We start from the raw sequence: 27,114 nt of genomic DNA, 5'->3' as shown, positions 1-27,114 counted from the left end.
TTGATGCACTGCAGCTTGATTAAATATAGGAACTTGTGCACCAGCTGCATGATGTGCCAGATGTTTAGCCTGCAGGGTAACGCGAATTCACAGCTGGCACCTTTGACAGACAGAGAATGAATTAATCACATTGATACAGAGGGGGTTATGCACTAAGCAGTGATAAGTGGGTTTTCTGGGTGCTATGCACAAAGCAGTGATAAGTGCTTTTAAGTGAGATAAATGCCTTTATAGCGTGATACTGCCTGCTGTGAGATTCACAAAGCAGTGATAACAGTGCAGTAACCTGCTATAATGGCAACTTAAAAGCACTTATCACTGCTTTGTGAATCTCACAGAACGCAGTATCGCGCTATAAAGGCATTTATCTCACTTAAAAGACTTATCACTGCTTTGTGAATCTCACAGAAGGCAGTATCACGCTATAATGGAATTTTATCTCACTTAAAAGCACTTATCACTGCTTAGTGCATGACCCCCATAGACCCCCTTAAAGTCTTTGCTGGGGGCAGTGGATGAGATTGAGAGGAGACCCCCACCCTGAGGTTTGAGCTGGTTCCTGAAGTCCAAATCTCACTGTGATTAGTTGGTAATACCGAAAACCTGGCCTGGCGCAGGGGAGGGGTCAGTAACACCGCTGGTGTAACCGCGGTTAGATAAATGGATCTAAATAAAAAGCTTCCTCTCGTTCCTCTCCCCTCTCTTTAGGTGCCCAATCCTTAACCTTGTGAGCGTTGTAGGGAATGGACTCACAAATGAAGCGCGGTTCTCAATGAGGGTCTTTCAGATTTCGGGATATAGCAGTGTCTTCCTCCATGCGGATGTTAAAATGTGCGAGGGCACCTGCCCAACGGTAAGTCCCTGACACAGCCGTGCACAGGCTAATATATATATATAGAAATAAAACAAAAAGCGCTACAATATATATATAACAAGCACCTGTGTAAAATAACACACTAAACAATGAACATAGAACATAACACTATATAATAATATAACTATATAAACAAGTGCTGACAATGTGATAATAATTTCCCTAATCTTTGCTGCCAAGAAGGTCCACGACACCACAGGTGCCGAGTATATATATATATATATATATATATATATATATATATATATATATTTCTCTTGAGCCTAACTTCCTCCTTGTGGATCACTTTATAGGTTCCATTGGAAATTGATTTCAAAAGTCATCTTTCTATTTCTCTGCTTTTATTTTTAGCCTTTTTGGTAGTGAATAAAATTGCAACATTTTCCCAGTGTGTTTTTTAGATTTAGTAGTTATATTTATATATACTAAAATAAATATAAAAACAAATAAAATAGAGCAGCGGAGCGCAAACTGGGGGATGGGAGATTTTTCTGGGGGGGTGTGGGCGGTTGCAGAGGCCCTGCGCTTTTCCCCTAGGCATTTAATGCCGGGGGATCGCGTGAGGCCCCTGCAACAAAAAAACTTACCGGAATTCAGATGCTGTGACACGTCTCCATGGCAACGCGGCGTCAAATGCTGCTACGGGATCATGTGACGTGACCGGCGGCAAATGACACCATGAGTCACGTGACCTGACGTCATGTGACCCTGGACCGTCATTTGACGGGACTGGAAGGTAGGAGGTGGGGGCGCAGCTTTGGCACAGGCCAGACAGGGGAGCACAGCAGGAAAAGTTTGCGCTCCCCTGAAATAGAGCACTGCATGTGACGTAGCGTCCCGTTGTCATGGCAAGGCGGCGTCATTTCATGCCACACAGCCATTTTCACAGGAGCTGCAGGGGAGATAGTCACAAGTTGCAGTGGAGAAGCAGGAGAATGTCGTGAGACGCCGCACCTCGTCGCTGGTATTTGACAGCGGGAAAAATGCACTCGCCACAGGCGGGTGCATTTCTCGAGCCTGGATTATTAATGTGCTCTAGGACCTTTGCACCCTAGGCGACCGCCTAATGGATGGGCCGGCCCTGTATAATATATGTATGTATATATATATATTCTTGTCTAGTCCACTAAATTCAGGGATGTCCCAGCTGTACAGTTTCTGTGCTCACTGAAGAATTATGGTGGGGGGGTGAAGATTTTGCAATAAACATACATATAAAGTACAGGTTTGTGCACAGCTGAGACGGGTCCCTGGCCATGAGAGTGAAAATGTGCACAGTCTCCAATTCGGCAAATTGTGGACATTCACAGCTATCGTTTTGGTAACATTAAATCTCCCATAAAGTCGCTGCACATGTAAGGTTCACTCGCTGTTCTTAGTTTTAACCCTAAATTGGGTGCATGAGGTTTAGTGTTTTTAGCTCATTCAAGTAGAAAACGTAAATTTGGCAAAACTTTGCATATGCAAAAAAAAAAAAACATTTATAAAGGGCATTTCTGCAACTTTGCAGCTTTTTATAAAACATTCACAAGAACCAGGATAACTTTGCACATTTCTTTACTAGAAGATACAACGAATTGAATCTATAAGTGTTAAACACTGGGATTTCTGTGTTACAGACCTGTTCCGTCGTGTCCTGACACAGCAAGGATCACATTAGATTAACTATTGGCAGGTAAGTGATCACACCATGATGCAGTAACATGTCTAGTTACTGCCCATCTATATTAACACCAACCTCACAACTAGTCTGTGCTATGTTATTTAATTCTGAGGAACCACATGAGACCATTGTCACGGTAGCTTACAGGGTTATAATATACGCCAAATAACTGGGTTGAATTGAATGTGACTGTGATATGATAAAGAAAGTTTATTCCTTCAAAGAAGGTGAACACACAAGATTGGACAAATAACAAAATCGAATATCGAATATAGGAGAGGGAGTGGCTCAGTGAGTAAAGACACTGACTGGCACTGAGAGTTTGAAGCAAGGGAGCTTGGTTCAATTCCCGGTGTCAGCTCCTTGTGACCTTGGGCAAGTCACTTTATCTCCTTGTGCCTCAGGCACCAAAACCATAGATTGTAAGCTCTACGGGGCAGGGACCTGTGCCTGCAAAATGTCTCTGTAAAACGCTGCGTATAATTAGCAGCGCTATACAAGAACATGCTATTATTATTATTATATACACTTACGTGGGAAGGGGCAATGAAGTAATCAGGATTCAGATTAGCAATTCATCAGGCATCAGGTATCAGTCAGGTAAAATCACAAAGAACACTGGGCATAGAGCTTACCATCGTTTTTATGTGATTTAGGCTCTATACCCTAACATTGGGTCTCAGGTATTAGTTAACAATTATCTGTACCCTATTACCTTTTGCCAGCTAACGTGGGAAGCACTTTGGTACCTGACCCAGGTAGCTGGCACATGCGTACAATCCCTTAGTCAGGCTCCCATTTTCCTAACCCCACTCAAAAGAGCTGGCGTCGCTAAGTCTGCCAGATGGGGATCTGGGCCGGGGAAACCTGACTAAAGGTGTGAATTATGGCACTTCATGTGAAAGGCCATGTCCTGCGTTCTCTCCACCCTGTATATACAAACCGGGGGGATGAGCCTTTGATCAGTGGCCTTTGTGTACACATACTGTTGCCCCCTGACCATTAACATACTGTATGGGCCAGTAGTTTTCGCGGCATTTACACTAGGCATAAAATACAGTGAGTTCACAATATTTTATATACTGTACAATAAAATATTCCGTTCGGTTGGGCCAAGTGGGCTACAAATTGCCACACCCTCATGCAGGAGGTGGCCAATTTTCAGCTCGCTGGGACCCACCGAACCGGAGATAACAATATATCACTTTAACACCACATGTTAGACATATTGCATTTCTCCGCCATTGGAGTCAATGGCAGAACCACATTTTAAACAGTTACCCATACTCCGTTCGGTTGATCGGAGAGGGCTGGAAATTGCCATGCAATCATGCCGGAGTAGTGACTGCATGGTGGCCAAATCCCAGCCCTCTAATTCTTACCGAACTGGAGATCTGGGTTTTAGGTTTTCGCACTTTCGCACTTGGTGTTTTAAAACCAAGCGGCTTTTCTCCGCCATTGCGGTCAATGGGGCGACCCTCGTGGCGGCCGCAACCCTTTCCCGTGGCCATCGCCCGTCGGACCCGGTTGGGGTCGAGTAAGGAGGTTCCCCTGAGCTGGGGCAAAAAGAAGTGGACCGCTACCTGCCCTAGGACCGGAGTTACAATTTTAATATGAATGAACTTGGACGTGACCAAGTTCCCACGCCAATTTAGCGATCAAAAGCTCTTTGATTGAAATTGTATCCGCTTTTGGAGATTGCGGTTTGGCCGGCAGCCAACTCATTCTTGGAGAGCGGACTCAAGGAATCCCCATTGAAAGGCATTATGCCATTCACTTCAATGGAGAAATTCCGCTCATCCTCTCGGGCGCCATCTGCTGGTCTTCTTTGATATCAGGCCAAAACCCTTGAAATCTCCATAGACTTGCATGGAGCTCCAATGGCGACCTATGGGGCAGGCTGCAAATGGGGATTAAAAAGGCGAGAAGGGGAACAAAGGGCCATAAACATGTAAATACAATTCACCCATTCCCTCCCGACCTGATCCCAGTGTATGTGTTTGGTGCATACACTGTAAGGGGAGAAATACATGTAACTAGGGGGAAACACATTTTGCACTGAGGCAGGGGAATACAAAACACATGTAACCATTATTACAGTTAACCCCTCGCCTCCCACACGATGGTAGCGGTGGCCAGCTGGGGTGTAATCCCTTTATTACCGGGCCAGCCCCCCTCCATCGCTACAACCATGAATAGAGAATAGCAAATAGTCACACACACGTGTATTAGGAAAGGATTTAATCAGAGAGAAGCTTCTGATTGAAGGAAGAGATAATGAAGGTTGATACCTCGGCATATACCACAATAAGTGAAGGTGTTCTGGAATTTGGTGCAGAGAACTGAAACCAAGCTCTATATACATCACTTTCACTGAGAAATTGGTGATCTGAAGACTACCGTTCACAAGTAAGAACCATGACTATTTCTTTTCTGTACTACATTAGTATCAATTCTTACAAGAAATATTGGGATCTTAATCCTGAAAAAAATTGTAAAGTGAGACGTACAGTAAGAGGCTCAGCTATCAAAGTCTCTGATCTGCAAATAAAAATGCACCAAATTTATCAGTGAAAACAATTCCCATTGAAACAATTGAGATTTTCTTTTGATAAATCTGGTCCAATATTTTTGCCCCAGAAGGCTGTGATAAATGACCCCATGGAGTATTCAACATAGATGACATTGTCTCAGTAAGAGGATAGTGTATAGTATATTGAATATTGCAGTCAACACATGTTCTGTGTATAAGGATTCTACCAACACAGGTGACAGATAAACCTTGTCTGTATTTGTAAACAGTCACGAACTTTAGGAACAGCTGATAAATGGTATTCTGCAATTTAATTACACACAAAACAAACATACTGTAGAAATAGCATCTTCTCGCCATCGAATCTGACCAAAATCCTTTTCCTTTTACAGAAGATACACGTGTTAATTCAGGAGCTTTTGACCGTGAGTATAAATCTGGATTGTGGTAAATCGGGGAAAGGGAAAGGGGGACCTCACTGTATGTAGTGGCGAGGGAAGGGGATACACTGGGTAACAATATAAACAAAGCCAAGAAGAAACAGAATCCCATTAAATCTGGATTGTCCGTCTTCTTCAATCTTTCTTCCGAGAAAAAATGGCGAGTGCTTCCTTTAAATAAATAAAGAAGTTCTTTAGCAAATCCTTTTGGCTGCACATTGGAGTAACAAGAGCTACATCACGTCCAATGAAGGAAAAAATCCAATCAATCTATAGAGTCTTTGGGAAATCAATAGTCTTTGGGGCCTATTCACTAAACAGTGATAAAATCACTTTGCATGGTTTTATCGCATACTAAACCATGTTGGTAAAAATGGTATTCACTAAGAATAAAATCCATTTTTTTTAAAGTTTGTTAAAAAAATGCAGCAACGAGCGACTTTTTTTATCAGTGCTATCACGCTCTAAATCCTATCGCGCTCTAAATCCTAGCGCGCGGCAACTGATAGTTAAACTGCAGCCTGGAAAATCTGCACGGAGACGCTGCGTCTCCATGTACGGCTCTCACAGGCGATCGTGCAGTTCAAATATTAATTTTAAAACTAGTGTGTGGGAGCAGGGGGTCTCCTGACCTGAACCGCTTTAATTTCAGCCTCGAGGACCCCCTGCTTCCTGAGTTACAGGCCCTGGTTTGGGGTGCCGGTATCGCCGCAATCTTTAAATCCTCCATGTCACGTGACCGGGGGGATTTAAATCCTACAGGAGGATACCGGCACCCCATACTGGGGCCTATATCTCGGGAAGTAGGGGGTCCCCGAGGCTGAAATCAATGCGGTTCATCTCAGGAGACCCCCTGCTCCCGCACACCAGTATTAAAATAATAAATAAAAAAAACTTCATTACTGTAGAGGCTAGCCGCTAAGGTAATGAAGCTGCTTTAATTTAATTTTTTACTAATAGTGTATGTGAGAAGGGAGTCTCCTGAGCTGAACCACTTTGATTTCAGCCTTGAGGACCCCCTGCTTCCCGAGTTATAGGCCCGGTATGGGGTGCCGGTATTTCCTGCAGTATTTAAATCCCACAGTCACAAGAGGATTTAAAAATGGCGGCGATAGCGGCACCCCATACCAGGGCCTGTAACTCGCTAAGCAGGGGGTCCTCAAGGCTGAAATTAAAGCGGTTCAGGTCAGGAGACCCCCTGCTCCCGCACACTAGTTTTAAAAATCACATTAAAGCAGCTTCATTACGGGGTTAAGGCACCGTAGCTGGTTGATTGGGGGCAGAGGGGGTGAGTGAAGGGGGTACTTTACCCAGGGTGGGTGGTTAGGCCTACCGGGAAGGATGCAGGAGGAGTTAACCCCTTCATTACCATAGTGGTGGTAACCGCTCAGGTAATGAAGGGATTAACTTCTACTGCCACCCTCCCGCAAGACCTAAACATCAATCCTGGGGACTACAAGTTTCACCCACCCCCTGTACAAACAACAAATTAGTGCCTGCTTTTAAACCCTTTCATTACCTTAGCAGTTAGCTGCTAAGGCAATGAAACTGGTTGCAATTTTTATTTTATTTTTTGCACAGGATTGATACCGGGAGCCAGCGGACACCTTACGGAGACCCCCGAACACCTGCGGAGACCACCCTCCGATATCAATCCTGTGCAGAAAAAAAAGGCTTTTCTACATCTTGCAATATGTTTAGCGGCAACCTTTAGCTGGCGATAAAATATTGCAAGATTTTAAAGTTTGTTACTGTTATCACTGTTTAGTGAATAGCAGTGACTGGCCAAAAAAAGCGATTTTGGGCTTTTTTTGGCTTATGGGATGCCTTTTTTGCCTCAGGCTGTTAAAGGTCGATACTGCATTGCTATCACTGCTTAGTGAATAGCAAAGCAGTCAGTATCGCGCTTTAAGGGCATTTAGCGACCATTAAACTACTTATCACTGTTTAGTGAATAGGTCCCTTTATAGTTTAATAAACCTTGTTCTATTTATGAGCCAGTTTTGCAGCCAGTAGTCTTTAATAAATAACCACCATTATTTAGTTCATGCTATAAAGATAAACACGGTCACAGTATAGTTTGTAAGAACGGTGCAATGTTTGGGACTGCAGACACCCCCTCAGAGGCAATATGAAGCCCCTGAATTTCACAATCAAATAACTTGTGAGATAGTTTCATGCTGTCCTGAACAAGAGGCATCAATCACCCAGCACATTGTATCCATCTCCACGGCTTTTTGTTGAACTTTTGCTATTGAAGATGAAATATTTTATAATACAACACAACAAAGATCACACCGCTCACTAAGCTCCAATTGAAAATAAATAATCAACTAGTTGGTGATGCCTAATTGCCCAGACATGGCAATGGGTGTGACCTATGTACTCAAGATACAGATACCAAATAGATGAATAACTAACACAAGGTCAGTAAATCATCTAAAGAAAGTACATTTTATTGGTACACTCCTAGGCTAGATTTAAATTTTTGATAATATTTACATATAATGACTACATAAAGTGATATAAAGTGAATAATAATCCAAATATTAAAATAACAAGTGGTGCTGCTGTCTCTATAATAGTCTGCTGGAAGAGATATATGTCTCTATAATAGTCTGCTGGAAGAGATATACTGTTAGGTCCGAAAATAATTGAACACTGACACAATTTTCATAATTTTGGCTCTGCACGCCACCACAATGGATTTGAAATGAAACAACCGAGATGCAATAGAAGTGCAGACTTTCAGGGGGTTGAACAAAAATATCGTATGAAACGTTTAGGAATTGCAACCATTTTCATGCACAGTCCCCTTATTTCAGGGGCACAAATGTAATTGGACAAATTAACACAATCATAAATAAAATGTTCATTTTTAATACTTTGTCGAGAATCCTTTGCAGGCAATGACTGCTTGAAGTATGGAACGCATGGACATCACCAAACGCTGGGTTCCCGCCTTTGTGATGCTTTGCCAGGCCTTTACTGCAGCGGTCTTCAGTTGTTGTTTGTTCGTGGGTCTTTCTGCCTTAAGTTTTGTCTTCAGCAAGTGAAATGCATGCTCGATCGGGTTGAGATTAGGTGATTGACTCGGCTATTGCAGAATATTCCACTTCTTTGCCTTAAAAAACTCCTGGGTTGCTTTCGCAGTATGTTTTGGGTCATTGTCCATCTGTAAAGTGAAGCGCCGTCCAATCAACTTCGCTGAATTTGGCTGAATCTGAGCAGACAATATATCCCTATACACTTCAGAATTCATCCGGCTGCTTCTGTCTTCTGTCACATCATAAATAAACACTAGTGACCCAGTGCCATTTAAGCCATGCACGCCCATGCCATCACACTGCCTCCACCGTGTTTTACAGATGATGTGGTATGCTTCGGATCATGAGCCATTCCAAGCCTTCTCCATACTTTTTTCTTCCCATCATTCTGATACAGGTTGATTTTAGTTTCATCTGTCCAAAGAATGCTGTTCCAGAACTAGGCTGGCTTTTTTTAGATATTGTTTGTCAAGGTCTAATCTGGCCTTTCTATTCTTGAGGCTTATGAATGGTTTGCACCATTTGGTGAACCCTCTGTATTTGCTCTCGTGAAGTCTTCTCTTTATGGTTGTAAAAAAGCGGGTCTCTCACAACCCCTTCTTACCTGTTCCAGGGACCGTCTCCTACTCCTTCTCCCTCCGGCGGTATCCCCGCCGCAGGCATATTCCGTGTCAGCCGGCGCTGACACACGCGGCTGCCATATTTGCCGGGACGCGCGCAGGACGGCCTTACACTACGCGCGTTCCCGGCTATTATTTATTCACTCCACTAGCACTTTGGCCACGCCCCCGGCACTTGCTCCAGCCATACCATCGCCCCCCTGCTTCACAGCTGATGCCGGTCCAGGATTACAACGCGCACCTATTAACTTGCGCTCCACTGCACACCTCTGCTCCACCTACCTCTGTGATTGGCTCTCCCACCTTTATTACCCCAGCTCTTCCCTGGAATCATTGCTCTGCATAGCCTTTGCTAGCCTAGTGTGGATCTCCTTGTGCTTGCTTTGTGTTTCTCAGGTTTTGACCCGGCTTGGCACTCCTCCTCTGGTTCTAGACCCCGGCTTGCTCCTCACTACGTTGACTCTCTCTCATCCCTCGATTTTGGCTTGGACCTTGACCTTCCGGACCTCTCTCGCCTCGGCCACGGCACCAACCACGGTTTTCTATTCTGGATCCGGCAAGTATCTGTTACTACAGCTATAACCTACTGGCCTGACATTACCTTTACCACACTCTGGACACGCTCCCTCTGCTGCGGGTGCGTGTTACTATACGTCCCACCTCAGTACAGGGACGGGTCTGGTCTGCGGGCAGCACTACCGTGACAATGGTAGACTTGGATAATGATATGCCTTCCTCCTGGAGAGTGTTCTTCACTTGGATGGATGTTGTGAAGGGGTTTTTCTTTACCATGGAAAGGATCCTACGATCATCCACCACTATTGTCTTCCGTGGATGTCCAGTCCTTTTTATGTTGCAGAGCTCACCAGTGCGTTCTTTTTTTCTCAGAATGTACCAAACTGTTGATTTGGCCTCTCCTTATGTTCCTGCTATCTCTCTGATGGATTTATGGATTTTCTTTTTTTTTTGTAGCCTAAGGATGCCCTGTTTCACTTGCATTGAGAGCTCCTTTGGCCACATGCTGTGGGTTCATAGCAACAGCTTCCAAATGTGAATGCCACACCTGGAATCAACTCCAGACCTTTTATCTGCTTAATTGATGATGAAATAACGAAAGAATAGCCCACACCTGTCCATGAAACAGCTTTAGAGTCAATTTCCAATTACTTTTGGTCCCTTGAAAAAGAGGGGGCTACATATTAAAGAGATGTAATTCCTAAACCCTTCCTCCAATTTACATTTATGTGAATACCCTCACATTAAAGCTGATAGACTGCACTTTAAGCCCATATTCATCATTTAACTGTAACTTGAATGTATTTTGGTACACAGCCGAAATAACAAAACTTGTATCAGTGTCCAATTATTTCCGGACCTAACTGTATGTCTCTATTATAGTAAAAAGATGGTACTTAACCCAAAACCTTTTGTAAGGTACATAGTGATGTTTGTATTACCATCTTATCTACAATCTAATGATAGGTACGATAACATGGATTGACAACTGCCATATAAATGTGAAGCGCATAGCAATCAATTATAATAAATTATGATTATACCTAGAGTCTGCTGTGAGCTCCAGCAGTAAGACAATAATCAGGCTGTAGAATATATATACATTCTACAGAAAAATGAACAGCATGATATTAAATAGATTGCCTACAAATTGGCTAAACTCTGAAACATATTCAATGGGGGGCTGTATACTATAAACTGCAGCAGCCTGCCTGCAAATGAGCCCACCTTAGATAGTGATCACATGCCTTTATAATATTAGTGTTACGCCGGTGCTGCCCGCAGACCAGACCCGTCCCTTGTGCTGAGGTGGGACGTAGGGATACACGCACCCGCAGCAAAGGGAGCGTGTCCGGAGTGTGGTGTTATTGTTGCCAGGCCAGGTATAGTAGTGAAGACAATACTTGCCGGTACCGGTAGTAGAGAAGGAGTAGTTATTGCCGTTGCCAAGATCAGGGATGCCAGAAGTCACGAAGTCCAAGTAGAGCCAAAGTCGAGAGCCAGAGGGGGTAGTCGTCCAATCCGCGTCGATACCTGAGGAGTCACTGAGAGAATAGTCAAATGCTTCCATACAGAACTATGTCGAGCGACGAGTGATGGGAAGCACAGGCATAATAAAGCTGGGCAGGCCAATGGGAAAAGGGGACAGGCCTGGAGGACTGCAAGGAGTCCTCCCTGATAGGAGAGAGGTGTTACAGCCCAGCTGAGTGTAATCATAGATTTGCATTGAACTGTGTGATGCTTGAGGGCGACGCCTCACTGCAGGTGCAGTGGTTAAAAGTGCTCTGTTAAGCGTGATCTCTGTAAGCAGAGAATGCATGCACATAACGTCTGGGCCTGGCGGGCGTGTAGGAGGGCGTGGGCGCGCCCGGCGCTGAGCAGAGGAATCGCCGAGGGGAGTGATCCCGCGACGGCGGCAGCGGCGAGGAGCCGTGGAGGCCGGTAAGGCAGGATTGATTTGTGTGTCCAGGGACTCCCTGTTGAGAGGGAGTGCTTTGTGTGGAAAGCGAGGAGAACGCCGATTCCTGACAGTACCCCCCTCTTCAGGAACGGCCTCAGGACGGTCCAAGAACGGTTTCTCTGGAAACTTTTTCCTGAAGGACTTAAGAAGGGCCGGGGCATGAATGTCCTTTGAAGGTACCCAGGATCTCTCTTCAGGACCAAAGCCCTTCCACTGCACCAAAAACTGAAGCTGACCCCTGGATAGGCGAGAATCCAAAAGAGAGTGAACTTCGTATTCCTCGTTATTTTGTACAGTAATGGGATCCGGTTTACGAGTCTGATCCGGAAAGAAGTGACTGGAGATAAATGGTTTTAAGAGGGACACATGGAAGACATTGGGAATCTTCATACTGGGTGGTAGTTGGAGCCGGAATGCCACAGGATTGATTTGTTCACAAATAGGGAAGGGACCCAGGAACTTAGGTGCCAATTTATGAGATGGTACCTTGAGGTGGATATTCCTAGAGGAGAGCCATACCAAATCCCCTGGTTTGTAACTGTGCGTCGAACGACGACGACGATCGGCCTGTAGTTTCGATCTGCGGGAGGAGTTGAGAAGGGTAGACTGAATCTTGGACCATGCGGTTTGGAGGGAAGAAATGCGTTCATCTACGGCTGGTACTCCAGAAGGAATGTTGGGGATGGGAAGACAGGGAGGGTGGAACCCATAATTTATAAAGAAGGGAGACTCCCGGGTGGACTCGTTTTTTGCAGAATTGACAGCATACTCTGCCCAAGAGAGGAGTTGAGCCCAATCATCCTGGAAATCGGATATAAAACATCTCAGGTACTTCTCCAGGGATTGATTGATTCTCTCCGTTTGTCCATTGGACTGAGGATGATAGGCGGAAGAGAAGGAAGAAGAGATGCCCAATCTCTTCGTGAAAGCTCTCCAAAATTTGGATACGAACTGAGAACCTCTGTCAGAAACAATGGACGAAGGAATCCCATGAATCCGGAAAATCTGCTCCGTAAAGATATCAGCAAGGGCGGGAGAGGTGGGTAATCCTTTAAGTGGAATGAAATGGGACATCTTCGAGAACCTGTCCATGACCACCAAGATAGTGTTCATTCCTCTGGACCTGGGCAACTCCACGATGAAGTCCATAGAAATGTGGGACATGGGGCGGTCGGGAACTGGAAGGGGTAACAGAAAACCCTGAGGCTTTTGACGGAGAGTCTTGCTTGGAGCGCACGTGGGGCATGCGCGGGTAAACTCCAGAATATCTTGAGACATCCTTGGCCATCAGAAATTCCGACGAATGAGATCAGTAGTCTTCTTAAAACCTGGATGACCTGCAGATTTAGAGGAGTGACCCCAAGACAGGACCTCTGGAACAAATTTGGATGGTACAAAGAGTTTGTTGTCGGGAACGACCAAGTCCTTGGGAATGCGTCTCTGGGAGTGCAAAATCTTGTCAAGATTCTTGAAAGTAGACGTGGCGAGAATCCTCTCATGTGGAAGGATAGTCTCCAACGATTCCTCTGGCCTCTCTTCAGAAGAATGTATTCGGGAGAGTGCGTCTGCCTTTACGTTCTTGGTCCTGGGGATAAAGGACAGGTGAAAATCGAATCGAGAAAAAAAAAGAGCCCAACGAGCCTGTCGTGGACCAAGGCGTCGAGCATTCTCTATGTAAAGAAGGTTCTTGTGGTCCGTGAGAATAGTAAACGGCTCTTTCGACCCCTCCAGCAGGTGTCTCCACTCTTGAAGAGCCATCTTCACGGCCAGAAGTTCCCTGTTACCCACGTCATAGTTCCTCTCGGCAGACGAGAATTTCTTGGAAAAATATGCACAGGGATGTAACTTATCTTGGGACGTGGGTCTCTGAGACAGAACGGCACCAGCGCCGCAATCAGAAGCGTCGATCTCCAGGACGAAGGGAAGTTCAATGTCGGGATGACGGAGAATAGGTGCGGATATAAAGGCTTCCTTGAGTGTCTCAAAGGCGGAGATGGCCTCGGATGACCAAGCAGAAGGATCAGCTCCTTTTTTGGTGAGCGCAGTAAGGGGTGCCACAATGGTGGAAAAACTCCGTATAAACTTACGATAATAATTAGCGAAGCCTAAAAAACGTTGTATGGCCTTGAGAGAATTGGGTCTTGGCCATTCAGTGACCGCTTGAAGTTTACCGGAGTCCATCATAAACCCCTCATCGGAAATGATATACCCCAGGAACGGAGTAGAGGTCGTATGAAAGGTGCACTTCTCCAGTTTGGTGTACAAATGATGTTCACGGAGACGGGAAAGGACGTAGGAGGTGTGGCGTATATGGTCCTGGAGATCTTTGGAAAAAATCAGGATATCATCCAAGTATACAATAACAAAAATATTGAGTACCTTACGAAAGACGTCGTTGATGAAATCCTGGAAGACAGCGGGAGCATTACATAAGCCGAAAGGCATTACCAGATATTCGTAGTGTCCACTACGCGTGTTGAAGGCCGTCTTCCATTCATCCCCCTTCCTGATGCGCACCAGGTTATAGGCACCACGTAGATCCAACTTGGAAAAAATCTTGGCCCCCTGTAATTTATCGAACAGTTCGGTAATAAGGGGAAGGGGGTAACGATTTTTAACAGTGATGTGGTTTAAACCCCTGTAGTCGATGCAAGGCCTCAACAACCCATCCTTTTTCTTGACGAAGAAAAACCCAGCCCCTGCTGGGGAATTGGAGTGACGAATAAAGCCTTTCTTGAGATTCTCCTGGATATATTCATCCATAGCGTGAGATTCTGGTAACGACAAGGGGTAGGTCTTGGTCTTGGGTAGAGAGGAACTAGATCGATTGGACAATCGTAAGTCCTGTGTGGCGGCAAGAGGTCTGACTGTACCTTATTGAAAACGTCCCGGAATTGATGGTAAACGGAAGGTAGAATAACTTCGGGAACAGAGGTATTGGCCAGCAGTTGATGAGTCTCGCCTGACCTCGGCCTCCAGGAAATGGGAGCGGAGGAAGTCCAGTCAATGAGAGGATTGTTAAGCTGTAGCCAAGGAAGACCAAGGGTGATGGGTATCCCAGGAGCGTGAATGGCATCAAGAACTAAGGTCTCCTTGTGTAGATGTGAAGACAGAAGCAAGGGAGCCGTCTCTAAGGAGATGTGGGCCGGGGTAAGAGCACGTCTATCGATACCGACGAGTGCGATGGGAACCTTCTTTCTCACTAGTGGTATGCGGTTAACCCTGGCGAATTCTAGATCCACGAAGTTTCCTCCAGCTCCTGAGTCAATGAAAGCGGCGGTAGAAGTCTTGAACTTATCGCCTGAAAGGAAGACTGGAAATGTAAGTTTCTTAGGGAGTTCACCTTTAAGAAGGGGACGTGGAGACATTACACCCAGAGAGAGCCCCTCTGTACTCACTGGGTGTTCCCGTTTCCTGGACACAATGGACACTCCCGAACCCGATGTTCCATGGATCCGCAGTAGAAACATAATCCCCCGGCGTGGCGGAACTGCCGTATCGGTGTGCGGATGCGTTGTACCCCCAATTGCATTGGCTTTGGCAACTCCAGTGCAGGACGAAGAGGTGTGGTAGCACTTGAGGGAGCAGGAGTGCTGCTGAGAGTACTGGAGAACGGAACTTGAAAGTTATGGAAGCGAGCGCGCTGACGCTCTGAGCGGCGTACCTGGATGCGTTGATCCACTCGGATGGCCAAATCAATCAGGACCTCCAGTTGATCCGGCCTGGATTGGCGAGAGAGTTCATCCTTGATGGAATCTGCCAGGCCTTGCCAGAATACGGAGACGAGAGCCTCTTGTCCCCAGTTAGTCTCGGCTGCTAGAGTCCGGAATTCCACAGCATACTGCGTCACGATTCGCCGTCCCTGCGTGATCTGGAGGAGAGAAACAAATTCCATCTCCCGATGAGCGGGGGAATCGAATACCCGTTGAAACTCGGCTTTAAATGCTGGGTAATCTTGGGTAAGGTCAGAACGTCGCTCCCAAACCGGGGAAGCCCAAGCCAGGGCGCTGCCAGTGAGGAGGATATAAATGTAGGCTACCTTCTTGTGATCAGTATTGTAGAGATGGGGGGCCATTTCAAACTGTACCTCACACTGGTTTAAGAAACCCCTACAATCTTGCGGTTCACCTGCATAAGGCTTGGGAGGAGGAATCCTTACATCTGAGCTGCTAACTGCGCTTGCGGAGTGGGGGCTTACATCTGACGGGGTCGCGGTCGGTACCCTGTCTGAGAGTACTGCGACCTGGCGTGTAAGTGCCACAATTTGATCCGCCATTGCCTGGTTTTGCTTAAGCAGATTAGAGAGAAACTGCTGTAGTTCGGTCTGGTCTGCGTCTTGTGGGCTCGACATAATGTTACGCCGGTGCTGCCCGCAGACCAGACCCGTCCCCTGCGCTGAGGTGGGACGTAGGGATACACGCACCCGCAGCAAAGGGAGCGTGTCCGGAGTGTGGTGTTATTGTTGCCAGGCCAGGTATAGTAGTGAAGACAATACTTGCCGGTACCGGTAGTAGAGAAGGAGTAGTTATTGCCGTTGCCAAGATCAGGGATGCCAGAAGTCACGAAGTCCAAGTAGAGCCAAAGTCGAGAGCCAGAGGGGGTAGTCGTCCAATCCGCGTCGATACCTGAGGAGTCACTGAGAGAATAGTCAAATGCTTCCATACAGAACTATGTCGAGCGACGAGTGATGGGAAGCACAGGCATAATAAAGCTGGGCAGGCCAATGGGAAAAGGGGGCAGGCCTGGAGGACTGCAAGGAGTCCTCCCTGATAGGAGAGAGGTGTTACAGCCCAGCTGAGTGTAATCATAGATTTGCATTGAACTGTGTGATGCTTGAGGGCGACGCCTCACTGCAGGTGTAGTGGTTAAAAGTGCTCTGTTAGGCGTGTGCTCTGTAAGCAGAGAATGCATGCACATAACGTCTGGGGCTGGCGTGCGTGTAGGAGGGCGTGGGCGCGCCCGGCGCTGAGCAGAGGAATCGCCGAGGGGAGTGATCCCGCGACGGCGGCAGGGGCGAGGAGCCGTGGAGGCCGGTAAGGCAGGATTGATTTGTGTGTCCAGGGACTCCCTGTTGAGAGGGAGTGCTTTGTGTGGAAAGCGAGGAGAACGCCGATTCCTGACAATTAGTTATAGCAAAACTTGTAAGCAGTTGACACTAATTGTGTTGGGTGGGATAACAGGGAATGGCCTAAGGCCAGGTCCCCGTTGGCTACTGCAGCGCCCGCTGTGGCGGACGCTGCAGGGACAAGAGCCGTCCCACAATGGCCCGCTGCGAGTGGGGGCCGCCACAATGCGCCAACAGAAACTCCTGCTCTCAAGAAAATTGAGATCAGGAGTCGCGATGGAGCGGTAGGCCACGCCTCCCCGGCGGTTCAGCCAATTAGGGCGAACCTGCCGGGTGACGTCACGGCCGCGCCCCGTCACTCCCGTCATCCCACCCTGTCTTTCCCCCTGCAGCTCACTGCAGACAGAGGAACTCGGCTGCATGTGCCGTCAGCCTCGCAGACGCCCGTGCAGCGGGGCCGCCTTAGCTTTTTTAGAAATGCTGTGTTCTAAACAGCGCAGCTCTATCAGGCTGCATCATTTTACCATAGCCCTCAAAAAAGTGTCTGAGTTATCCCAAGTTTGCAACATTTGTGTCCACGTGCTATAAATATAAGCGCAATATAATATATAAAAGTTTGTACCATTGCAGGTCACCCTCTGGCTTTGCCATATATTATAATGTTGTCGCTCTAATCTAGGTACCCACACACGCTTTTAGCACTAAAGTCCAAGTCAGGGACTTCAAAGCTGTGCTTTCTAATATTAATATTATTACTATTATTCTTGTATACTGCTCAGGCTCACATCTACATTAGATTAAACATTTTCTAAATCTAGCCCCATTCTACTTATGCTAACTCCCCTTACATGAGAAAGAAGCCACATTGTAACCCACATTTGCTGTGGGCGGGATAGAAACCCCTTCAATGTATTAGAATCAATTCCTTGTGTCTCTATACAGATAAATGCAATGATTCACTGTTATTGCATTTATTTTGTTGCAGGTTTCTCCATGCCCTGGACTCTGAGCTCACTGCTCCTCTCTCTGCTCTTTGTGAAATTGATGTAACTGGACACCTTAAATGCGCCAGCGCCAGCACCACCACCACCACGGCAGCAGCTGTGAGGGGGATATGGGGGTCACCAGCTGAGGAGACTGCGACCTGCTTCTAATTACTCACTTTGTCTTAATAGCATTATACATGTAAACTGCAAAATTGTTTCAGGTCTATAAAAGTTACTGCTAATGACTTCGTACATGACTGGCCTGCTGCGGTCTCACACTTGCACAGCATCAGCATGACCAGGGCTTGACAAATTAGCAAAATGCTACTCGTCCCCTACCCCTGCCCCCACTTATAAAAAATTGAATAAATTCTTAATAAGAACTAATAATAACATTCGTTTTTGACATACGTTTACTTATTGGTGTGTGTGTGTATGTGATGGTTCAGGGGATTCCTTCCCCTTCTTGTATCCCTGATGTCACCCTCTCTGTCCCTTCCCCTGCCAGCCTCCCTTCTTTTACCCACACCTGTCCCTCTCCGGCAGCCTCTGACGCCGTTCCTTTACCACGGCGCGCGCCCCGCAAGACTCGCGCACCCGCGCGGTCCCTGAGCCCCTGCTGCGACGTTCCCCACTCTCAGGCCCCCTCAGTATCTGCTCCCATTCCCTTACCTCCGGTGGCTGTTCCCTCCGTTCCTCCATTCCCCTCTGCAGGTGTTCCCGTGGCGTGGCGCTCCGCGCGCCTCGTGACACAGCCTGTGCGCGCGCACTCTCAGATTACAGAGGGTGCGCGCACACGCTCCTCTTCTAGGGGTTTCCAGTCTCCTGACTCCTCCTCCCATGCCCTGCAGGCGCTCTCTCTGACTGGTTCCCGTCTCCTCCTCTTCACCTATCCCTGCTGTCTCCCACTTCACCCTCTGCTCCTCCTCTCTCTCCTATTGGTGTTCCCTCCTTTATAATCCCTGTCTGTCCTTTCTATCGTTGCTCTGCATAGCTTCTGTTATCCCTGTGTGTGCAGTCCTATGCTTTGCTCTCTCTGTGTTCCAGCCTGTTCCTGCTCCTGCTTATCTCTGGATTTCCCTGGTTTGACCCCTGCTCGTCCTGGACTACTCTGCTCTCTGTTGCCCTTGAACCCTGCTTACGAACTCTACCTTGCTGACATCTGTAACCCCTGGACTTGGCTTACGAACTTGACTACTCTGATTTCTGTATCCCTGGACTCTGGCGCACGGACACCACTATTCTTACGCTATACCACCAAAGCGTTGCAAGTATTACTAACTATCTTCCAACAGGCCCAGCAACGCCATACCACACTCCGGGCTCGCCCTCACTGCTGTGGGTGTGTGGTAATACCGTTCCCACCTCAGTATTGGGGTCTTGCCATGTCTGCGGGCATACAGGCGTTACAGTGTATGTGTGTGTATGTGTCACTAATCTAGAAAAAGAAGCCAGATGTGAGTGAATACTTTCCTGAACCCCTTAACCAGTGCCTGGACGCCCCCGCTTCACAATTTCTAAAGCTGCAATCCCGCCTGGGATCTTACCTGATCCGCAGTCCCTCAATGTCCAGGTACCCTCATTCTCGCAATGTTATATGTTGGAGGGGAGGTGTTCCCTATCAGTCTTCTGGTTTAGGGGGGATTCTGATGTCTCCCGTGTGAAGCTTGAGAGTCAGATCTGGAATAAAGCAGTATAGGTTATTTCAGTGTAGGTATAGGGCAGTTAAGATATATAGGTTAAATACGATATCCAGCTGTTAGGGTTTGTCCCTTCTCGACCTCTCATTTCAGAGAGAACAGCGGATCTGCGGCCAATGCTGTGCCCGGTGTAATTTCCACTTTTCCCCCCCTCTGCCCCCCGACTGCCCGCTCTGCCCCAAGGCTGCCTCCTTATCTCCGTGAAGTCGGGACGTCACGTAGTGTGCTGTTGGCATGGCCACGTGACGTCATTTGACGCTGCGTGGCCATTTTAAATGCAGAGGAGAATGCTGGTAGACACTGAACCCCGCCAACGCAGCACCTCGCCCCTGGCGTGCGGACAAGTGCATTTGTCGAGGCCTCAACATGACACTGGCAATGCAGAAGACACAGTATTTTCTCTGATGATAGATGTGTCCGTCCTGCAGCAAGAACGGACCACTGTGGCTGATTTAATTTATTTTTATTTTTCTGGTTGGTGGAGACTTTGCATTCCTTTTTAACTAACAGTATACTTTTCTGGAACTTATTAAACTTTGATGCATTCATTTTGCTGTCTTGTTTTTATTTTATGCCACAATAACTCCTTTGTATCAGAGACAAGTATTAGTCACGCCAAGATTCAAACATGTAATATTTGCACAAAAACATTCTCATTGCAATTAAACATGCATATTTAAACCTTTTCCTGCCAAGTAATACATTACTCTGACAGCAAAGGGTTTGAAAGATGATACACATCTGTTACACAAATGTAATACGGATATGGGAAATCCCACCAGCTTGAGAACAAACAAATATTTGAAAAGATGACATTAGTGGTAACGATATCTTTAAGTGACGTATAAATGCAGTTGGTGTGAGATCTATGTACAGTGGCTCCTAATGAAACTGCAGCTGTTTAGTGATCTACGTTCCATTTATTAGCAGAGAGCTCCCCCTGCAGGCAGCGCAGCACAGCACCGGGTACCAGTAATTCCGATTGGGGAGAAGAGGGGGAAACAGGAATAATAAATGCAGACGGAAGGGTAAAGTCTAAAGATTCTCCTGCTGTTCCCTCCCTGGGGGCTAAGTCTGACGGCCTCTCCTGACACCTTCCCCCTAGTCTGTGATCTTCTTCATGCCCTCACCTGGGCTGTCTCTCTGTGTGCCTCTCAGACAGTCACTCCCTAGCTCTGTGTGCCTCTCAGACTGTCACTCCCTACCTCTGTGTGCCTCTCAAACTGTCACTCCCTATCTCTGTCTCTCTGTATGCGTCTCTCAGACTGTCACTCCCTAGCTCTGTGTCCCTCTCAGACTGTCACTCCCTAGCTCTGTGTCTGTCACAGACTGTCACTCCCTGTCTCTGTGTCCGTCTCAGACTGTCACTCCCTATCTCCGTGTCTGTCTCAGACTGTCACTCCCAAAGCTCTGTGTCTGTCTCAGACTGTCACTCCCTATCTCCGTGTCTGTCTCAGACTGTCACTCCCTAGCTCTGTGTCTGTCACAGACTGTCACTCCCTGTCTCTGTGTCCGTCTCAGACTGTCACTCCCTATCTCCGTGTCTGTCTCAGACTGTCACTCCCTATGTCTGTGTCTGTCTCAGACTGTCACTCCCTATCTCTGTCTCAGACTGTCACTCCCTGTCTCTGTGTCTGTCTCAGACTGTCACTCCCTATCTCTGTCTCAGACAGCCACTCCCTATCTCTGTCTCAGACTGTCAGTCCCTATGTCTGTGTCTGTCTCAGACTGTCACTCCCTATCTCTGTCTCAGACTGTCACTCCCTGTCTCTGTGTCTGTCTCAGACTGTCACTCCCTATCTCTGTCTCAGACTGTCACTCCCTATCTCTGTGTCTGTCTCAGACTGTCACTCCCTATCTCTGTGTCTGTCTCAGACTGCCACTCCATATCTCTGTGTCTGTCTCAGACTGTCACTCCCTATCTCTGTGTCTGTCTCAGACTGTCACTCCCTATCTCTGTGTCTGTCTCAGACTGTCACTCCCTATCTCCGTGTCTGTCTCAGACTGTCACTCCCTATCTCCGTGTCTGTCTCAGACTGTCACTCCCTATCTCCGTGTCTGTCTCAGACTGTCACTCCCTATCTCTGTGTCTGTCTCAGACTGCCACTCCCTATCTCTGTCTGTCACAGACTGTCACTCCCTATCTCTGTGTCTGTCTCAGACTGTCACTCCCTATCTCTGTGTCTGTCTCAGACTGCCACTCCCTATCTCTGTGTCTGTCACAGACTGTCACTCCCTATCTCTGTGTCTGTCAGACTGTCACTCCCTATCTCTGTGTCTGTCTCAGACTGCCACTCCCTATCTCTGTGTCTGTCACAGACTGTCACTCCCTATCTCTGTGTCTGTCACAGACTGTCACTCCCTATCTCTGTGTCTGTCTCAGACTGCCACTCCCTATCTCTGTGTCTGTCACAGACTGTCACTCCCTATCTCTGTGTCTGTCTCAGACTGTCACTCCCTATCTCTGTGTCTGTCTCAGACTGCCACTCCCTATCTCTGTGTCTGTCACAGACTGTCACTCCCTATCTCTGTCTGTCACAGACTGTCACTCCCTATCTCTGTGTCTGTCTCAGACTGTCACTCCCTATCTCTGTTTCTGTCTCAGACTGCCACTCCCTATCTCTGTGTCTGTCACAGACTGTCACTCCCTATCTCTGTGTCTGTCTCAGACTGTCACTCCCTATCTCTGTCTCAGACGTTCACTCCCTATGTCTGTCTCAGACTGTCAGTCCCTATGTCTGTGTCTGTCTCAGACTGTCACTCCCTATCTCTGTCTCAGACTGTCACTCCCTGTCTCTGTGTCTGTCTCAGACTGTCACTCCCTATCTCTGTCTCAGACTGTCACTCCCTATCTCTGTGTCTGTCTCAGACTGTCACTCCCTATCTCTGTGTCTGTCTCAGACTGCCACTCCATATCTCTGTGTCTGTCTCAGACTGTCACTCCCTATCTCTGTGTCTGTCTCAGACTGTCACTCCCTATCTCTGTGTCTGTCTCAGACTGTCACTCCCTATCTCCGTGTCTGTCTCAGACTGTCACTCCCTATCTCCGTGTCTGTCTCAGACTGTCACTCCCTATCTCCGTGTCTGTCTCAGACTGTCACTCCCTATCTCTGTGTCTGTCTCAGACTGCCACTCCCTATCTCTGTCTGTCACAGACTGTCACTCCCTATCTCTGTGTCTGTCTCAGACTGTCACTCCCTATCTCTGTGTCTGTCTCAGACTGTCACTCCCTATCTCTGTCTGTCACAGACTGTCACTCCCTATCTCTGTGTCTGTCTCAGACTGCCACTCCCTATCTCTGTGTCTGTCACAGACTGTCACTCCCTATCTCTGTGTCTGTCAGACTGTCACTCCCTATCTCTGTGTCTGTCCCAGACTGCCACTCCCTATCTCTGTGTGTCACAGACTGTCACTCCCTATCTCTGTGTCTGTCTCAGACTGCCACTCCCTATGTCTGTGTCTGTCACAGACTATCACTCCCTATCTCTGTGTCTGTCTGAGACTGTCACTCCCTATCTCTGTGTCTGTCACAGACTGTCACTCCCTATCTCTGTGTCTGTCTCAGACTGTCACTCCCTATCTCTGTTTCTGTCTCAGACTGCCACTCCCTATCTCCGTGTCTGTCTCAGACTGTCACTCCCTATCTCTGTGTCTGTCTCAGACTGTCACTCCCTATCTCTGTGTCTGTCTCAGACTGCCACTCCCTATCTCTGTGTCTGTCTCAGACTGCCACTCCCTATCTCCGTGTCTGTCTCAGACTGTCACTCCCTATCTCTGTGTCTGTCTCAGACTGTCACTCCCTATCTCTGTGTCTGTCTCAGACTGTCACTCCCTATCTCTGTGTCTGTCTCAGACTGCCACTCCCTATCTCTGTGTTTGTCTCAGACTGCCACTCCCTATCTCTGTGTCTGTCACAGACTGTCACTCCCTATCTCTGTGTCTGTCTCAGACTGTCACTCCCTATCTCTGTGTCTGTCTCAGACTGCCACTCCCTATCTCTGTGTCTGTCTCAGACTGCCACTCCCTATCTCTGTGTCTGTCTCAGACTGTCACTCCCTATCTCTGTGTCTGTCTCAGACTGTCACTCCCTATCTCTGTGTCTGTCTCAGACTGCCACTCCCTATCTCTGTGTCTGTCTCAGACTGCCACTCCCTATCTCTGTGTCTGTCTCAGACTGTCACTCCCTATCTCTGTGTCTGTCTCAGACTGCCACTCCCTATCTCTGTGTCTGTCACAGACTGTCACTCCCTATCTCTGTGTCTGTCTCAGACTGTCACTCCCTATCTCTGTGTCTGTCTCAGACTGTCACTCCCTATCTCCGTGTCTGTCTCAGACTGTCACTCCCTATCTCCGTGTCTGTCTCAGACTGTCACTCCCTATCTCCGTGTCTGTCTCAGACTGTCACTCCCTATCTCTGTCTGTCTCAGACTGCCACTCCCTATCTCTGTCTGTCACAGACTGCCACTCCCTATCTCTGTGTCTGTCTCAGACTGTCACTCCCTATCTCTGTGTCTGTCTCAGAATGGCAGTAGGGCTCCCTCTGTGGTTCTCACCATTCTGCCTGTTTTTCTTCTTATCCAATCCCATCTCTCCTGTCGTGTGTCTGAGATGAATAGCGTCCTATCCTCAATGTATTCCCAGGCAGAACAGGGACAGGGTCTCTTATTCCGTATCGCTCCATGTGATAAGTGGAGCAGATTAATGCTCACAGTATACATATATCTGTATATATATGTAACCTATATCCCCCCCCCCTAGACTCATCTGACATCTCTAGTGAGTGTGAGGGCGGATTACATGTACTGGGTGGTGCGTACCTGCGTGGAACAGGAGGGCCTGAGTCTCCCGCGATGGTGTGGGGGATAACAGGACCCGGCTTCTGGGGTAGTAGCCTCCATTCTTTTAGTGGTGGTGCAGCGCCTCCATCTTCTATACCTTCCCAGGAGTATGAGGTAGGACCCGTACAGAAGAAAAAGGACCCTGGTCCCAGGGTGGTTGCTCCAGAATCACACAACAGTCTCTATTAAGATCAGCAATGTCTCTCTTTATTGTACACAGCGGCCTTGCAGCCGACAGCCGCAACAACAACAGCAGCAGTAGCAATACACAGCAATACTCCCACGGTGTACAGTCCTTTCCTCCTCTCCTTCCCTCCAAGTATGCTCTCCGTCAGGATGGACTGGGCTGGGGCCTCAATACCCCACTGCCCCCCTCAGAGGATATCCTCTGGGCGGGGAATGGATTCTCCCCATCACCCTTGCCTCGGGGTGAGGGGCATTGGTCCCACCTGAGCTTGGCTCGCTCTCCGCATGTAATGGCCCAGATCTTTCTCTCTGGCTAGCTCCCTGGACGGAGCTTGGTCTATCACTCCAACTCCTTGGACAGGACCCGCTCTAGAGCCGGGTGAGAACAGACACTGTCACTTAGAGGACTTGGCTGCTAAATAGTCTCGGCCCCACCTCTTATGATGTCAGCAAGACCTCCCCTCTGGCTCACGCCTGCAGCAGAGTCCGAGGCCTGCATCTATCACGCAAGGTAGGGCATGAAGGGGGAAAACCCATGATTACTACTGGCGCCTGGTCTTAACAGGGCTTACCACAGTAGGAGGAAGATAGGTATAACCGGTACTGTTTACAGGGGGCTACATATATATATATATATATATATATATATATATATATATATATATATACTGTATATGTATTACACTGTACCACAGCTTTTTTTTAGGGCCTATTTGCCCTGTTCTATGAGAAGTTGCTAACCCCCCATGATCATAAAACATACAGAACACCTACAAGCTCATATTGAACCCCCAAAATACCCACAACATATATATAAGCATATACGTTTCACAGAGGAGTGCTACTGAGCATGGCAATATATATATTTAAAACCAGAGACATAACATAAAACACAGACAGAGCTCAGTGCACATCCAGAAAAACTTATATACGGTACAGTGCCTAAATATACATGTATAAATAACTAATAAATAAAATGGTCTGCCGTGCAGTTGGCTCAAGGGCTTACAACAATTTGGCCAAAATGTTAAACTAAAAGACCATTTTATTTATTAGTTATTTATACATGTATATTTAGGCACTGTACCGTATATAAGTTTTTCTGGATGTGCAATGAGCTTTGTCTGTGTTTTATGTTATGTCTCTGGTTTTAAATAACCCCCCATGATCCTAAGATCCATTGGTGTGAGGGGGAGGGGGAGTGGGGCGTCCCTCCCTGCCCAGCTTGTAGGGAGATTACATTGGTGTATGGCTGCTCCGCATGGGTCAGGGCGATGAGGTTGTAGAATAACGGGCGCCAGGAACTTTTGTAGTACGACTGTCATTTACGTGTGTCCCCATGGTTAGGGACCGCTCATACGCATAGTAATAACGCTGTACTGTATTTTATAACAGACATATGTGAACACAGTTCTGCCATCAGTGCCCACTCTTAACTCTCAAATGAAGGTACGTTGACTGAGTTGCTCTGAATAAATGTGGGACACGGCCCCCCTTGTTTCTTCTGAACCATCATCGGTATTAGAGCGATTATTCGGGGGCCCCTACGGGAACCCTGGCGGCCTTTATTACTGGGAGCCATCTTTTCTGAGGCCCTCTATGGCGTGACATATTCCTTTCATTACTTATTCAGGACTCCATTCCGTCTTTAGGGGATCCTAACTTAGGCACTGTCCTTATCTACAACATAATAAACAGGTGGGCCTGGTCTTTACTATTACTTAATTAACATTACTTGTCTACTCTCCCCGAGGCTCCTCTCCTCATGTCCTCCTGGAACCTAACCTTCATTAGTCCCTTCTCCTTATATACGCCTGCGTCATGTCTGAATTCCCATAGCAACACAGGGTGGGGCCTAGCATACAAGTCAGGTTAGAAACCCTTCAGATGGGGTGGGGGATACATATATATACAGACACGGGTGCGTCACACTCACAGTATTGACATCAGATCTTTATAATAAGGTTCATATTTTTCTGCCTATAATAAATATTGTGACCCGGAGATCATATAAAACAATTATATATAACGTAAATATATACTGTGTGCTCGTCCCCTCCCTGTCACTGTCGGGTTTTGCACACTCCCTGCCTGTCACATTGTCACTGTACCTCCTCCTGCCGCTGAGTGCCACGGACTCGATAAGACCCAGCATGGGACAGGCTGGTAACATCACTCAGGACCCCCGGCCTCGTTCGATGGGAGACTGTCTAACGTACTGGAGAGCTGTCCCACATTGGCAGGCCATGTCCGTCACTAGTCAGCCATCTCACCAGTTACATGGCAGTCTCGCCCATTGGAGACGAGTCTCTCTTATTTATTGTCTCTCATTAGAAAACTGTCTATTTTGTAAGGTCTGCAATTCAATGGCTCCCTCTCCTGAGGTGAGTGGTCCTCTCATTTGAACCCTGTCTCTCCCATTTGAGGTGACTCACTTTGAGTAATTACATATTCGTGTCTAATTAGAGCACGGTTTACATTAAATACTTGAGTAATTTGTGTGGATTAACTGCTTATTGCTTTACATCCATCTTATTTCTCATAACATATACCACAATGTACTGCGTGAGACTGAGAGAAAAGGCGGGATCGTTGCTTTATATACGGTCGGGAAGGAAAGGATGATGACAGACAACCACAGCAGCCAATCAGAGCAGAGAGAGGTGGGCGCAGGCGGTGTCTAAAC

General features: G+C 47.3%; 1 protein-coding gene across 3 annotated transcripts in view; it reads left to right on the top strand.

Annotated features, from left to right (window-relative positions):
* The window catches only part of LOC142496888 (uromodulin-like), a 198,489-nt gene extending 178,537 nt beyond the window's left edge, over positions 1–19,952 (top strand). For all 3 annotated transcript variants that reach the window (XM_075603960.1, XM_075603958.1, XM_075603959.1), the window contains exons 7-10: positions 709–853; positions 2,494–2,549; positions 5,463–5,495; positions 17,704–19,952. In XM_075603960.1, the coding sequence (XP_075460075.1) occupies positions 709–853; positions 2,494–2,514 (166 nt within the window). In that variant the 3' untranslated portion in view covers positions 2,515–2,549; positions 5,463–5,495; positions 17,704–19,952. The remainder of the gene's footprint in view (positions 1–708; positions 854–2,493; positions 2,550–5,462; positions 5,496–17,703) is intronic.
* Positions 19,953–27,114: the final 7,162 nt, after the last annotated feature.

This window comes from Ascaphus truei, chromosome 6 (genome assembly GCF_040206685.1).
Source record: "Ascaphus truei isolate aAscTru1 chromosome 6, aAscTru1.hap1, whole genome shotgun sequence".
Taxonomy (NCBI): Eukaryota; Metazoa; Chordata; class Amphibia; order Anura; family Ascaphidae; genus Ascaphus; species Ascaphus truei.
The sequence above is the reverse complement of the archived record's forward strand: the minus strand, read 5'-3'. Positions and strand labels throughout refer to the sequence as shown.